The sequence below is a fragment of the Daphnia magna genome, linkage group LG10, assembly GCF_020631705.1.
Source record: "Daphnia magna isolate NIES linkage group LG10, ASM2063170v1.1, whole genome shotgun sequence".
NCBI classification, from domain to species: domain Eukaryota; kingdom Metazoa; phylum Arthropoda; class Branchiopoda; order Diplostraca; family Daphniidae; genus Daphnia; species Daphnia magna.
In genome coordinates, this window is record NC_059191.1 from 1470341 (window position 1) to 1487103 (window position 16763).

Here is a 16763-nt window from a genome sequence, read left to right on the forward strand (position 1 = left end):
GCAAAACCAAGATAGTCGAAGCGACTATATGGCAACGTAGCATTTAGTCAGACTTTTAGCCGACTAAGACCCAAAAGCTCCACCAGTGCCTTTGCTTGTGGTAAAGCCCACGTCATCACGAATACGCGATTTCTTCACATTTTAAGCAATGGTATGTTGGACTGATGAAAACTGTTAACATTTTCAAAATGTCGTACGAAAATAGCTGTAACTCGGCTAATTTCTGGTATAACTGATGCCACATATGTGGGTTCCATTTTGACATTACGCCCCTCGTAAATGGCAGCCGGAATTTTTGCTTGTTCCTTTCACCAGCGATATACACACAGCACGTAACGGTTTCGATCACTGTACCGGCTTGAGCTTTTTTTGTCTCACCACAACGATCCTTTCCATCTATTTTGTACTTAACAAATCATTTTGCAGTTATATATCTTGTGAAGGCATTTTACTCATTGCTGTCATCTTATTCTTTTTATTTTTTAGGACACCATGAGCATTTCAATGGGAGAGTCTGAGGCCTTTCCCAGAACATTGTAAGTTGTGATTTCGTTATTCTATCCACCATAATTGTTCAAGGTATTTAATAAAGTTTGTTTATTTGAATCCAGATATGTTGGGAATCTGGACCCATCAGTGTCAGAAGAGTTGATTATGGTGCTATTTGGACAAATCGGGACGGTCAAGGGCTGCAAAATTATACACGAGGTAAAGTTAGTCCTAACCTAGCTACCCCAGCCCAAACCTTTGCCAATTTTTCCCAGTTTGATTTGCACCTTGTCATGAGTGAGGCTCAAAAAAGCTTTGTGGGACTGCAAACACTAGAATAGACTTTACAGACAGCAAACCCGCTCTGGGAAGGAAGAGTTTGGGGCACCAGCTGAGAGATTATCGAGGATGCAACATCTCAAGCATTAGAAAACAGGTGCGTACACTCACACTCCTTGGCTGTTTTTTTTTCTCGTACAAAAGGCAGTTTGCCAGTGTCTTGTAAAAGCAAAGTAAAAACAATTGACAGATTTGATAGACTTCTTTCTAGATATAGAGAAATTTTTCTTTCTTTCATTGTAGGAAAAAATGGTTTTGAATGTTCCATGTCTAGTCAAAAATTTTCTTTTTAATACTATCTTCGTTAAAAAAAGGAATACTTGCCAATCAATAAGTGATTTTTTTCTTATTTCATAAAAGGTAATGCAAAAATGCCATTGACTCGGCAACCGAGCTATACCTCAAATTCGGAAGGTAGCTTTTTTCATTACTATTTTTTTACTACTACTAGATTTATTTTTTTTACTACTTCTGGCATTTTTAATTTTTTTTTTGTTTTGTTAATTGACCAAACAAAGACATTTCCACTTCTTTTAATTTTTTTTTTTAATAATCGTAAACAAATTTCTTTCTTATAACAAGTGCCAAGGAGTGTTTGTGTACCATCCCCCCGTTTTTTTTTACGGTTTCTAATGCTCGTGTATTTGCTATTCAAGAATAATTTCTCAGTCAAAAGAATACACGTTTTCATTTTATTCGATTTTAGACAGATGAAGAACCTAACCTGAAACATTGATTCGCTAAAATCAAATTCGTTGTCATGTTTTTTTTTTGCCTCGCCCATCTCCGTTTTCGTTCAAAGTGCTTCAAGCGGGGATCGTGTCGTGTTTTTTTATTTTTTTGCGTGTTTGCTCGGTCCAGACTCATTACGCTCGTCAACCTCAGTCAAGTGGGTCACATTCTCGAAGAAGCAAACAAGAAGATCTTTTTCCAGATTCCCGTCCTTTCTTTTTTACACTCACATGATCACGATCATCAGCACTAGTTGGACTGGTGTAACGGACATCCATCCCGGGGCTTCTTGGGAAGGGACTGGTGGCATCTTCCGACATACGAAAATTGCGCGTTGTATATACACGAAGGAAAGCCCTTTTTTCCCCCCTCTCTTCGTGTATCTAACGCGTGTGCCGGTCGATTTGCTAACAGTGTTGGCGGAATCCAGTTCCATCTACCCGAAATGGACACTGGTAGGGGTGGCTGTCCTTTTATTATTTTTTCCGCTCCTTTTTCTAGTTTTTTTTTTTTTTTTTACAACTACATTGCATCACGAATCTTTCTGTTACACCCTGAATTGGAAGCATTTGCTTTTGTAACGGCCATAAAAATGTGAATAGCAAATAAGAGTTGACAGCGAGAGACGATTGCGGTCGGTAAAATTGCCGCTGCCCTAAAGAAAGATTGTGACCCTAGTCTCGTTGACAGTAGGAGGCGAGAAATGGCCTTACGATTGCTTGTCTGCTTGTTGATTGCTCTGCTGACGGTTAAAAAAAAAAAAAAGTTAGCTTTCATTTCTATGTAAAGCTCTTTAGAGCACCATTTTGATGGCAATTGCCCCCCTCTTTTTTTGTGTGTGTGTGCTTTTCCTCTTATGTCACTTTGTCGTGAATCTTTTTTGATGGAGGTAAACATTTAGAGATGTCGGAGAGGAGAGAGCGTGTTCTCTTTATATTTTTTTTTGGGGGCTTGGAGCACGATGAATGAAACTGTAACGCGATATCTTTCCCGGTAGACGCTCTCGTCTCGCTCTTAAGTCCCGAGAGGGGGGGGGGAAACTAAAGAGGAGGATAGATTGGCCGATTGGTCTTGACTTTAAGTCGCTCAACCGTTTTTTGCATAAGTGACTAGGAAATTGAAGCAGATCTATGCAGATTCGATTTCTCGCTGCTCTTATCCCTGTTCCGCATCGTTTTGACTTTGCGCTGCGTGTTCGCCGAAAGCCTCGTGTCTTTTCGATGTCGCTTTGCGAGTCAAGTGACAGCGAAACAAAAAATTATGCCCTTCTTTTTTTTTGTATTTTTCTGGCTCTAACTTTGTTAATGGAAAGATCCATACAAACGCACTTCCGGCGTCTTTAAAAAAAAAAAAAATTTTTGTGTTGTTGTAGCAAAACGAATTCTTTTCCTTTTTGTATTTTTTAAAGCTTTCTGTTCCCCTACAGTTCGATGGCCTACTAGATAGGTATTCTGTTGCCAAAGACTTTTCCTTACCTGGTGCGACCGCAGGCTATGCTGACCCTTGCCTCGTTTATTTATGGAGACCTGTCAACTTGTCGGTGGTGTCTTCCGCGTTGCCCTCTTATAGGTGTGTGTGTCAGTAATGTTACCATATCGTGGGATTCCATGGCCAGGTAGAGAAAAAAAAAAAAAGAATTCAGATAACACAGTATATAGGTGATGTACTGACTGACCCGATGCAGAGCTTCAGGTTTTTTCCCCCCTCCCTTTTTTTAATGTTTTGTTTTTCCTTCCGTGATTTTGTGTGGCCGATCAAACCACATCGTTTCCCATTGCGTGTTTATCTGGTTTTCTTCTTTTTAATGGAACATCACCCGAGGAAACATTTATTTTTTGATTGTGCTGATTTCCATTGAGGTCCAAGGATCGCCAGTGCTCTAGAAGTCGTAAAGATTATTATTTTTTATTTTTTTTTTCCACTGTTGATCTTCTGGTTTGCAATCGTTTCATAAAGGGGGAGGAGGACAAGGAGACAAAAAAAAAACCCCAAAAAGAATTTTTTTTTCCTCAAACCAGGTCCCCCCTCCCCATTTTTTCTTCTTTTTTTGTCGAGTAGTTAAACAGGGAACTTCTTCTTAAGGCTTGTTGGCAAAGGAGGAGGAGCTCACCCATTGCCAGCAGGTACGAAAGGTATTCTTCTCGTATAAGAAGTCGAGTCGTTCCGCTCGTTGAAGTCATTCCTTTGCCATCGACATTGCTGTTAGTGTGTACGCCGAGCAAACCGGTTTCTATCAACACTGTCTTTTCTTTTTGCCCCTCATCTTGCTATTCATCTCTTGTTGCGGGGCTTTTTGTTGTGTGTGTGCGCGCGCGTGTGTGTGTGTGTGTGTGTGTTCGTTCCTGGAAGGACCAGAGAGAGAGAGCTTCATCCGGTTACGGCTGCAAACATTTGTTTCTCACAGCCCCAAACTTTATTTTGTTTGAACTTTGTACTTACGAAATCAAAGGAGAAGAAGAAGAGAAATCGCATAGGCGGAAGCGAATCGTGAGAAGAGCGTGACTTCATCTCGATCGTGTGTATTTTGCGGTAGGAATCGGGCCGCTCCCACATCGCCAACTTATTTTTGAACCCACGCCAATAGCCCTTTGAACCCAGGAAACTAGAAGAAGCTGTTCGATCCTGTTACTTCGCTTCTCTCTTTTTTTCGGGGAGGGGCTGCTGCTCCCATCGACGGAACCGATCGTTTGATTTGAAAAAAGCCCGCGCTCCGTTCAGCCTATCATGACTGTCGTTTATTTTTGCGCCGTTTTGGCGATGATGGCCACTTGTCAGGCGGGTCCGTTTCGACCGGTGGGCTACTACACGTTTGATGGCAAGAATTTGCGCCCTCTGAACGTCGTTCAAAAGCGATCGGATGACGATGGCTTCTCGTTTGGCGGCCGAAACGGCTGGAAATTGCCGTTCGCAAAGCCGGGCTTTCTCAGCGCGCTGACGGATCGCGATGAGGACGACCGACCCACCGTGTCGGCTCACCAATTGCTTCCAGATTATCTGACCCATCAAGAATTTTTGAAACCCCAACTGCAAGCGGCCGGTTTCTCCGGCGGCCGAATCATTGCTGGCCCATTTCCCGTCCCTCTGGCGCGCCTGCCCAAACCTCCGTCTCGTTCTTCCAGCGTTTCACCTACTCCACTTCCACCCGTGGAAGCCGTTACGGCGATAACGAAAATCAAACCGCCCCAACAAGTTCAATCGCCCTCGCTTCCCACCTTCGTTTACAAAGCGACCCCACCGCCGCCGCCGCCGCCTTCGTCGTACAAACCTGTTCAGTTTCCAGCTGTCCAGGTTGCGCCCACTAAAGTAGTCCAGGCAGCCCGTCCTCCGCCACCGTCTCCAGCGCCGCAACAATCGCAACAGCAACAGCAACAACAACAACCCAAACTGGTTTACACGTTGCCGGCAACGAATCCAGTTCATTGGCATGCGGCCCATCAGAGTGGCCCAGAGAGGCAGACGTCCACGTTGGGCGTTGCCAGTTTTTCGCATCCAGCCGCCTTGGTTTCGGAAACGGCGGGCGGATCGACCCGCGTCAGCTATGGCGGATGGACGCCCATCTATTCGGCTTCGTACGCTCACGTACAGACTCAACAGGATCCCACGCCGATTGGCCGGCCGGTTGCGCTTCAATTGGACCCGTCGACTGACATTCGTGAAATGAGGAAACCCATCGTTTTGGAGTCTCACGTCGTGCCCGAACGTCAAGTGCTCAACCAGCCGGAAGCGCAACAGTCTCTGGACGATGGCTCTGACGAGCGAGTGGAACAGCCATCGATTGACCTCGTTCCGAGGGTCATCGTTCCGGGTTTTGGCCCGCCGGACTTGACCTCGTCGGTACCGCAAAAGGGGGCCAGCGTTGCCGCTCCGTTCGTCGTAGTGGCCTCTGCCGGTGCTCCGTCGGCGGCCGACGACAAGCCCAGTCTAGACCTAACTGCCACCTCGTCTTCGTCGCTGCCGGTCGTGACCGAGACTAGGCGTACCGTTAGGAAGCGCAAGGCCAAGCAAGTTGCTCCATCGATACGACGCTATTCCGACAGGGCCATCAACCGGCAAGCGGCCATTATGACAGCATCCTCTCCTTCGGCTGCACCTCCTCCGTCCTCCTCTTCTCTCGTTCATTCTTTACCTGCCCTCATGTCGACTCGACAAGGTCGAGGCCAAGGTCGATACATCGGACGTGTCTTGCCCGCCACCGTCTTTGACGAAGAGCCAACCGGCGACTCGGCAACGCCGCACGGATGGCGACAAATGAACTAGCCGATCAATTTCAATTGATAGACGGATGGTGGCCGTACAGTTGAGACGTTAAAGACCATCGTACCGAATTTCATTTATTGTGCCGAGCAGCTAATTTTTTTTTTTTTGGGGGGTTTAATGCGAGAAACGAACAAAAACTTTGATACAAAATCTATGATTTTTCTTTTTTTGTGTGTTGTTGAAGATGGAGAAGGGAATTTGGTTGTTCCCATCTTTTTTCTTTTTCTTACTTCGTATCCCCCCCCCCCCACTCCTTCAATTATCGATTATTCAAATCTAATGGCCACGCACTTTGACAGACTGCAACATCCGCGAGGAATGAGTAAGGATGGATGTGTGTGGCTGTACCATTTTACCTTTTTATTATTTTCCAAACAAGGCTATGCGTCCACCATTTTTTTTTTCCCCTTCTCTTATTCGTGGGATACCACAACAACTTCTCATTAAATATTTATATGTTGATCTGCGCGTCCTCCTTGTCTGCCCATCCTCGATATTTATTTATTTTATTTTATTTTTTTTTTCCTTTCTTATTTATTTGGTTTGATTATTTCTCCCATCTTGAAAATCCACCCTTTTTTTTTGCCATATCTTTTTGTGTTGTCTCATCATTGAAATTCGTTTACAAAGTATGAGCAGATATTTTGTCGTGTTTGTTTTGTTTTTTTTTCCTAGCCGATTCGTCAGGAAAACAAACAAATAGGTTAACGGAATCGGCTAAAATCGAGTTCTACTTTTTATTTTTTGAGGAGATTTTTTTGTTGTTGTTCGGAGCGAGATTGTTGTTACTTTTGACAGGTTTCCGTGTATCCAGGATATCAAAGTTGTCCGAAATACTCATCTCCCCTCACTGAATTTTTTTTTTTTAGATGTCAGATTATTCTTCTTCTTTTTTTTTTCCCCCTCTCTTTCTTCGGGTGTGTACACTTGATGACTTGATAGCGTGATGGGAGTGGTGCTCTGCTGTTATTTCCTTTCGGCTTTTTTCTTTTTTTCCTTTGAGAGGAATTATTTTTACATTTTTTATTTAAATTAAAAAAAAAATGTAAAGTCTAATAACATTATCACAAGATGGCGCACTAGATTGCGTGCCTTTTTCTAACTGTTCAGTTGTCGATGCACTAGAATTAATGCACCCATACACCTCACCCCCCCCCCTTATACTGTCATTGCATCGAGTGGGAATCGTGTTTGCACTCTGGGAAAAAAGAGAAGGCAAGAGGAGAAGAAGAAGAAGCCAGCCAACAAAATAGATTGTTGATTGATATCCTCTGGGATGGTAGAAAGAGTCGAAATTGTGATCTTGAATATTGAAGGAATCCCTAACGTAAAGCTAAACATGGAAAAGAAGGATCTCTTCTTTTCCATTTCTACCTTTTTTTTATTTATTATTATTATTATTTTGCGTGTGTGTGTGTGTGTGTGTGATCGGGTAGCGAACAGGGAAGAGAAATCCATGTATATTATGGAAGACGAACGTACGTGGAAGTAAGTTGAGATACTGGGGAGCACTCTCACGTCACAAACATGAAACTGAATATTTCAGTAGATGCAGCGGCATCGGCGAAAGAGCGCCAGCATCCGTAATTCCAGGCTCTGCTGGAATCGAATAAGGAAATGCTGTTTTTATGCCTATGCTTTTTTCCTCTTCCTTTTTAATGTCTGCCACGACTGATGTAGAATTAAGGAAATGAGAACAGCAGTGGGAGGTCAATGCCACCAATTCAATATACTTTTCTTTTTCTTCCGTCCCTTTTCCACCAACGGGGAAAAGAGAAATATCGCCGATAGATGGGGTGCGTGCGTGCGTGCGTAGATAGGTTTATTTAACATTTATTTTATTTTATTTTTTTTTAAATGTTTGATTGCAAAGCAGAGAGAGAGAGAGACGGATGAAAAGTTTTGAACTGGCCCACTTTGACCAGTTGATTTCATCGTGAATAAAATATGGCGCAAGTCGTGTTTCTCTCTCTCTCTCTCTGTTTTGCCTGTCTGTCTTGAGAGGTTTAAATCATGGAACAAAGTGGCGCTCGACAAACCTGTTGCCAAGTTTGTTTCGTTTAACGACGTGCGCTGTCTGCCGATGGGCATTTTCCACGGGTTGTTGCGCACACTCGAAAAGGGGGCGAAAGGTTCTCCATCATCGTGTTGGCTAGACCTTTACAAAGACAAATAAATAAACACAGCGGCAAGAGTTCAAAATGATGTGTGAGAGGAAAGAAAAAGAAAACAAAAACAAAAAAGAAAAGAAAGGGGAAATGGCACGTGAAGCGGACAGATGGCCACACTCTCAAGGAAGCAGGATCTAACCCGGCCGATACACTTGTGATCTTTCACGAGAAGAAGCACAAAAATTCACGTTCCTTTTTTTTTTTTTCTTTTCTTATCCGTATCATCTGGCAACGTTGTATGTTATTACCTTAGCCGTAATTTGGCGCCTTTGCTCACTCCTCCTACACACCATCAACCAACCGGTTCAATGGATGATGAATTATTTAAACATCCATCTCCTACCTCGCACCTTATTCCGTCACCTCTCTTCTTCTTCTTCTTCTTCTTCTTTTAAGCGAGAAATCGATACGAATAAAGTGCGTCTAAAAAAAAAAAAACGTTTTGAGGGGTGGGATTATTCCCGTAGATGGGTGGAGGAGATGCTTGTCGTTGTATGTAAAAAAAAGACGAGTTAAGCGTAACGTCGATATTTTGTTTTTTGGGTGCATTGCCCACTGCTTTAAAGGTGAAGTAATTTCTTTTAAAGATTCATCGTTCTCTGACAATCAAACCCAAGTTGGATAGGGGCCTTCTTTTTTCTTTTTTTTTTCGAAGAAAAATTGTATGGACCACTTGATGTTTGTTAGAGTGCGTCTGTGTGACTGTGGGAACCTTGTCAGGTGGGCGCGTACAACTTTAGTGGCAACTATTCCTTCCATAAGAATCATAGAGTACAACGCGTCGTACCTCCCCTTTTTTTTTTCTTCTTTTTCCCCCTTATTAAAAGAATTTGAAAAACAAAAAAAATGTATGTACGAGTTGTTGGTGTTTAACGTGGAGTGGGGGGGCTTCACTATCGATTTTTATAGAAAAGAAATTATGGTAATAATTTTTTTTTTTTTTTTTAATGTTTGATTCAATTCCCGGATGTTTGAATCGTCGTTTTCTTGGTCGCCCCACAAACGATTTTGATTCATCTCTTTTCTTTTTTTTTTTCGTTATTGGGATCATGTCCGGAATCGAGAAAGGAAATGCAATTTACACGCATGATCCATTCAGCTCCATTTCCTGGACTAAGACTCTCCCCCCTCACCCTCCACGATAGAGGAGGGGGAAAGAGGTTATGCATGCCGTATAACATACACACACACACACAAAGAAGAAGAGGATTTGACGCAGAGTCGCAAGCCGTTTGCTCTCTCTTTTTTGTTTTAACAACGTCTCTTTTGCACTCTCCTTCCAACAGCTGGTTCGGTCTGCAGCATCCTTATATAACACGTCACGGGAATAAATATATATATATACGAGGTATATATTGTCTTGATCAGAAGCTATCGTCCAGCCTTTGTGACGGATCAATTTCGGCATCAGCTTGATCCATCTTGTCCGCTATCCCCTATGTGTCTCTCAAGGGTCGTTTCCTCAAACTCTTTGGCCGCCTCTGCCTTTCCCACCCAATGGATCAGTGGGGAAGGTAGAAGGACGGTATGAGGGGGGGGGGCTCTAAATGGGATACACACACATATATATATGGAGCGTATATACCCCCCACTGGTATTGAATCCGTAACATACGTAATAGTCTTGATCCTTTGCCGAAAAGCCAAGCTGCACCTTCTTTTTTTCTCATCAAGTCGTGGCCGTCGCTTGATATAAACGTACGAGCGCGGAAGCGGAACGATGTCGTCGCCATTTTGGGGTCGATGTGTGTGTGTGTGTGTATGTACATGTACACTTGCGTGTTGCAAGTACAGGGACGAGAGCGGAAGCATAAACGAGAAACGGAGGGGGGGTGTACTAATGTTGGATTGAGAACGCGTTTGTTTAAAATCAAACAAAAACGGAATGCGATGATGATTGTTTTTCTTAGTTTTATTAACGCATTTCTTTTGTTTTATTTGCAGCCTGGACACGAGCCCTACTGTTTTGTCGAGTTTGCCGAACATCATTCAGCCGCTGCCGCGTTGGCCGCCATGAACAAGCGCAACTGCTTGGGGAGGGTAAGTCCTAACTCTTTTTCTCTTTCTTGTTTTGTTTTTAGGGGGGAGGTGGGGGAGGTTTACATCTGCAACGGCAAGCTATCTCGTTGGTAAAATGATGATAAGGGCCAAGATGACAAGTGTGTTTGTCGTGGCGTTTTGTTTTTGTTTTTTTTTATGATGGCCGTCGTTGTTTGTGATACTCGTGAAAACAGAGTTTTCATTAGTACCCATGTTAAGTGGACAATCATCATCATGATAATTACATGAACCGCAAGACTGTTGACAGGTCTTTTGTATCCAGCACTCTCTGCATCGCTATGCAAAATCAGTGGCGCATCGCCATCATTTTGTTCCTATTTAAAACGCGCACATTTGCATATCTCTTAGGCAAATTATATGGATGCGTTGTGCATCGTGTGTGTGTGTGTACGCTGTTAAGTGGCGTTATCTGTTTTCGGTGGCAGTTTGGCCGACATGAACCCCCCTCCAGCTCCGCATCATCTCAAATGTATTATCTCGTTCAATTAAAGGGGCCGGTCTTGTTGCGCTGTGTGACAAGCACAAATCCTTGACTAGCCGAGGACTGTTGCAAAGCTTTTCCGGCCCATGCCAACCGAGTACACATACACATGTCATTTATGCAAGGGGACGCAAAGTCAATATATATTATTCACGACGATGACAATGTAGACGTTTATTGGCCCGCCTCCCCCCGCCCCTCTCCTCCCGCTCCTCCGCAATGTTCGTTTATAGCAGACGTTGATTAGCGTTAGCGCGATGGACTGTCACTGCGGATGTTGTATTTTAGTAGTTGCCCATCCTCCCCCCCCCCCATCTGCGTCTGTTTGTTTGTTTGTTTGTTTTTTTTCAGCAGGAAAGTTAGAAGAGCTAAGGCTCTCTAATCAACTCGAAGCAGCAGAGAATGTAGGGCGAATGCTAGTCATAGTTGTACAAGTGGCATGTTGTTGTTGATGATTCCTGCGGGCTAATCTTTCTCTTCTTTTTCTTTTTAAATCGTCCTCCACTCACTTGGGCCCCCCCGTGTGTGTGTGTGTGTGTTAGGCGGACTAGTAAGAAAACTAATACGATGGTTTTTCCCGTCCCTTCTGGACTTTGTGTGCCGTGTTTTGTTTTCTTTTCTTTTGATGGCGTACGAATATCCGTCGCAATGCAACTCTGTGGAGGATGTAACAATTGTAGAGTACGTGCGGCGTGTACTTTGGTCCTGACCGTACGCTTCGCGGAATGTATGATTGAGCTCAACTCGAGCGAAAAGGCCTTCTATACTGCAAACTATATCAAGTTTTTGTTTTGTTTTGTTTTGTTTTTTTCGTTTTTGGGCTCTCAGTTATACTCAACTTTGATCAAAGCCTGAGATGGGGGGGTGGGAGCAGAGTCACGCAGGCAACTAACGACAAAAGAATGGCAAAACAAAGCAAAATATAAAAAAAACTAAACAAAAATGGGGAGGAAAAAGGCCAAATAAATCACACAATCACTGGGAGGAAGAGGTGGGGTAGGGGGAAGGGGGGGGGAGAGAGTAGATTATTGCCCAGTGGGCCGTTTCTTTGTCGGCATCCGTTTCCAGTTCATTTCCATGATTTATAGGGGGTGCAATCTTTCTTCATAATGTCGCTACTCGTTTTGTTTTTTTGTTTTTTTGTTTTCTCTGCTGTTTGTATGCGGCAAGCAAATGCGAATTCATTTCACGCCGGACCATTTGTCAACACCAATCTTTGTTGTCGTTCTTCTTTCTTCTTCTTCTTCTTCTTTTCTTTTTTTGATTGGATGCGACGAAAGAGACACACACGAAAAAAAAAACATAAACAAAAGAATTGTCCAGCCTTTAAACAGTTTGTGTCCAGTTGGCGCATGTTCGCAAAGGGGCGCCTCTTGACGGCTCTTTGTCACGCGTGATTCCAACGATAACCACTTTGCGGCCACCGGGCCCCCCTTTTTTTCTTTCCAAATTGTTCCAGTGCCACACACACACACACACACACCTGAATGATGAGAATTAAAAAAAAATAAAATAGAAAGGAAGGGAGTGGAAGAATAGATCGGGGGGGGTCGTAAACTCTCGAAAGAAGAGGGTTGGATTTTTTTTGTTTTGTTTTTTTGCGTACAACTTTATTTTTGATATTTGATTTTCTTTTATTGGGGCTGGACCCTGAAACTTTTTGTTGGTGGGGGGGAAGGACGCACACGTAACGTCGTCGTAAGAGTTTATAACCTCCTCGGCGTGTAAGCGTTGCGTGTTTTCAACCCGCTCTCTTTTTTTTTTTTTTTGCTCACTCGTCCCCCCCCCAATCCCGAACGGAACGTTGGTCAAGTTAAAGCAGAGGGGGAGTGGGATTTTTTCGTGGTCGATGCTTGATGGAGAATTTATGTCTAGCCGATTTGAAATGTGATTTCGTTTGTTTGTTTCGTTTGAAAAAAAAAAAAATCGTAGATAATCGGCTTAGCTCTTGAAATTTGCATACGTCATGCCTAGTTACTTTTTCTTTGTTTCTTTTCTATTTGTTTGATTTGATTTGATTATTTTTCGTTTTTAAATTGATGGAGGGCACGATTGAATTGTGTGTTTGGCTTGCGGGTTGTAAGACATGTCGTCTGACCCCCCCCTTTATCAAGTTTGGGGGAAAAGGATAAGAGACACATTCGTGAGTTGAGAAAAGCTTCGAGAATAATAATAATAATAAAAAAAAAAGAGAAGGGAAGGACATCGATCGTGTTTGAAAAACTTGTTACGTAAAGTTTTTTTTTTTTTCTGTGGGAACGGAATAAAGAACTAGTGTCCCCCCCCTTTTATTTTTATGGGGATTGTTGTAGGCGCCGTAACTTTTGATTATCCGGCGGCCGCAAGAAAGTAAAAAATGCCCAATAGTCAAACGGAGGGGTTTTGGGGGGGTTTGCATGGCGGTCGTTTACTTTCATTAAGATGCCAATCGCCGACGGTTTTGTGCGGTCCCCCTTCCGTGATTTTTGATTTGACTTTGGCTTCTTCTTCTTTTTATGTGCGTTGCATGTGTGTGTGTGTGTGTGGATATATATTGTGAACCGGCAACGTCTTCCGGTATATATCCGCACGGCGCGTGAAAAGGGTAAGCCGGACGGAGTTAACTGGGTAGAATTGAATTAAAACGGGCAGAGCAAAGTCGACAAGGCGAGAGAGAGTGAGGGAAGCGTCTCTTAATGAAGCGTCATACATCGTCAACTTGTTTCTTTCGTGCGCCCACATTTTCCCAATGTCAAAACGCATTTTTTTTTTTTTTTATTTAAAAAGGGACTTTCTCTTTTATTTTGGCCATGATGACATTTTGAAACATTGAATCCCTCCCCTGGAAATTGTTGTGTTGACTGTTGACGGTCTTATCTCGGCCACGCAGTCCATACCCTCTGGCCTACTTGTTTTATTTTTTATTTTAAACTCATCCGCGGGACTCGTTTCATCGTCGTCAAATCGAATTCATTGTGTCCCCTCCTTTGGGAGGGAAGGAGGAAGTAGGGAGGGTTTTTTTTTTTGAGCGGACTTGCCCAGTGACAGTTTTGTTTTATTTCTGATTTTTGTTTTGTTTTTTGTCAAAAGGCTTGCGTTCAACGACGTTTGGGATAATACAACATGTCATATGGACTGTGGGGGTGGGGGGTGCCTTTTCTCTGTCGAATCAGCATTGCAGAGAGAGAGGGTTAAGGAAATGTTGTGTGTGCCGGTCAAAATAGCATCAACCAAAACATTGATGCGTCTTGTTATTTCGGGCTTGCCGGCAGTCTCTCTGCTTCCATCATTGCCTCTCTGTAAGCGGCAGCATAGAGAATTGTAGAAGAAACAAAAGAGGATCGCATAACTTATTTCCTCCTGTTTCCCCCCTCTGCAACAAACGATCACAATACGAAATATTAAAAACAAATGCAAATAACGAAACGCTGTCGCAAACGAGAACAATTTTTTTTTTTTTTGATTTCGGGTTTCGTGTTCTATTCGTTTCTTCGGGGGGGTTAGTTGTGTCCTCTTTCGGTCATGCGAGGAATTTGTCCGTGGACAGATCGTGTTTGTTATTTGTTTGTTTTGTCCATCGGCAAAAGGAGAGTCTTGTTATGTCGGCCTTAAATGGGAGATGTCAATCTCTCTTGATAATTGCGCTTCGTTTTATTATTATGATTTTATGATAGGGTCAAGTTGCTGCCATCCAAACACAAAACGTCCCCCTTTTTTTTTTAATATATTCAAAATCATATGTCCAATTAGTTGTCTGTGCTTCCCCCCCTCCATCTCAGCCGGTGTAGGAGATCCGTCCAGGTTTTTTTATCTTTAGGGAGTAACAGAAAAAAAAAGAAAAGAAAAGAAAATGTATGTAGTATGCGTGTGTAATCTAATGAACCGGGTGGGGTAGAGTTTGAGTGAGGGACGCCCGTGAGCACAAAGAGAGAGACAGAAGCACCGGAATGGCCTTTGGGAGCGAATGCAACGCGTGTATGTACCGCGCTCGTTGTCGTATTATATAAAGTTTGATGATGGTTCTTGGGCGCCGGGGTCATTTTTGGATGATACTGAAAGTAGGTGGGGGGGGGCTGGAAAGAGAAAGAAGAAAACAGAGAGACAAGTGGAAGGCAAAAAAGAAGAAGAAAGAGCGGATGGTTTCCAGTTCCTTTTTCCGGCATGTCTCTCTTTCTCTGTGTGTACTTCTCTCAATGGTTGATTCGATTCCGGTCGAGGGTTAGACTTGTGTCTTTCTTTTTCTTCTTCTTCTTATGTCTCATATAATGATGACTGCCTCTTTTTTGGGTGGGGGGGTGCCGCGTTCCGGCTTTTCATCCTGCGCATCTTGAGCTGGATTTATATTTATCTAATTTTTTTTTTTATCCTTTGAAGAAAATGAGGATTGACCGTCGAATGTCGAGCTGTTTATTCAACCGAGACGCACATTGTGCGTATTAGCGTCCCCACTTGATTTACGTAACGACGTCGAATTCCTTGCCACAGTTGCGTTATTATTATTCTTTTTAAATCTCACATTTTTTTGAAAAATGTTGTCGTTTCGAATGGCTCTTAATGTGAAGCTTTTTATGCTAGAGATTATTTGAAAAAGGTAATCCGTTACCTACAGAAGAAACAAAGTTTCGTTTATTTTGCGTTATCCGCGTGTGTGTGTGTGTGTGTGGCACGTGATCTGCTGAATTTTCCTTTTTACTTCTTTCTTGCCTATTTACTTATTTACGTTTCGGATGGATGGATGGATAAATGTATGGATGGATGAAGTAGGTGCGTAGACGGTGCAGTCTCGGTGCTAGACAAGCATCTAACGCAATCAGTCGTCTTCTGTCTCTTTACCTACGCGTTTCACGTCGCACGTCACACGAGAATGAAATAAAGAAGGCAACAAGAAAAAAAGAAAAGGAAAAAAAAAATATGGGCGGGAGGGGTGGAGTGAGGTGCAATTGCGAGTCGCTAGTCGCGCACATTTCCGGTGGGTCCTCTCACTTTCCGCCATCTTCTTCTTATGTCTGTGTGTGTATGTGTGTGTGTGTTAAAGTTGTAAGCTACCCCGTACCACTCTGCTTGATGAGACTGGATCAAGTTAACCTTTCTCTTTTTTTTTTCCTTCTTCCGTTTCTTTTCTTTTGCTTCTCCATTCCCCTCTCCACTTGTGCGGATGTTGTTCATATGCTCCCCCCTTTTTTTTGTTTTCTATTTATTTATTTTTTCGAGATGATATTAGACCTTTGAGCTGTGTTGGTCGTTAACTACTTGACTCGAAACAGCAATAAGCACAAAGACAAAGATGATGATGTACATTTTCATTTGAAAGAAATTGTAATAAAAAAAAAAAAACGAAAAACATTGACGTGAATGTAGGCGGGTTCGTGAGGCTGCAGAAGGGGGAGGATAAAGTTTTTATTTTTTTTGCTATGGGGCGAGAGGGGGCAGGGGGAGAGAAGTAACTGTCCAAACGAGGAAAACTAGGCAAGTTGATTATCGTATCGTTTCTAAATGGCATCGAAGAGGCTTGCAACGGTTCGTCTTTGCCAGTCGGAGACGGTTAAACACGGGATTAGATTGGGCCTGTAACGTCGGGCTCGGGCTTCTAACTGTACCCCGATGGAACATTTTTTTCTTTTCTTAAGCTGCTCGGTTCATCCCGTATTGATCACACGTCCAACGAGGGGGTTCCTCTACTTTTCTTTTTTTTTGTTTTTTGACGATGGATCTTTTTTTTTTTCTTTCTTTCTTTCTTGTGTGTGCGCTCAGATGGCCGTCGCAAGTTGAGTCGACATTCCTAATTGAGTTTGAAGATGTATTCAAAGAGCATCGCATCTTTTCCATGCAATTTCTAGCGTAGCATTGCGATGCCCGTACCAGATCCGTCTTGTCATTTGAATAATGGAACTTATTCAAATTCGATAGGACATGATGTCACAAGAATCATCGGTTCAAAAAGAATATACTACATCCCCCTCCCTTGTTTTTTTGTTGTGTGTGTCTCTCCACCCTGCAGCAAAAGTTTGAACTTGCGAGTTTGTAAATAGGAAAAAAAAAAAAAAGGGAAAATGCTCAACAATTGAATCACGTAAAAGCATCGGCATCGTTCTCAATTTTTTATTTTTTCCTATTTGAAATGCGGTTTTCTTTTTTTCTTTTTCTTTTTTTTAGATATATAAAAAGATCCATCGAATGATGCGTGGCTATTTCGTTTTGACTTTAGTTGAAATCTCAGCCCCTTCCGCTTTTCGCCCGCTATTTTTGTTCTTGTTT

At 42.9% G+C, this 16763-nt stretch overlaps 1 protein-coding gene and 1 long non-coding RNA gene across 3 annotated transcripts in view; both read left to right on the plus strand.

Annotated features, from left to right (window-relative positions):
• The first annotated feature begins 16 nt into the window (after positions 1 to 16).
• Positions 17 to 16763, plus strand: part of LOC116932705 (nucleolysin TIAR) — a 55855-nt gene continuing 39108 nt past the window's right edge. The window contains exons 1-4 of one of the 2 annotated variants that reach the window (XM_045180227.1): positions 17 to 151; positions 487 to 536; positions 612 to 708; positions 9932 to 10027. In XM_045180227.1, the coding sequence (XP_045036162.1) occupies positions 149 to 151; positions 487 to 536; positions 612 to 708; positions 9932 to 10027 (246 nt within the window). In that variant the 5' untranslated portion in view covers positions 17 to 148. The remainder of the gene's footprint in view (positions 152 to 486; positions 537 to 611; positions 709 to 9931; positions 10028 to 16763) is intronic. The other variant, XM_045180228.1, reaches the window with a different exon arrangement.
• On the plus strand, positions 715 to 1523 carry LOC116932706. The gene is made up of 2 exons (XR_004399663.2): positions 715 to 925; positions 1189 to 1523. It is a non-coding gene; the product is annotated as an uncharacterized LOC116932706 (long non-coding RNA).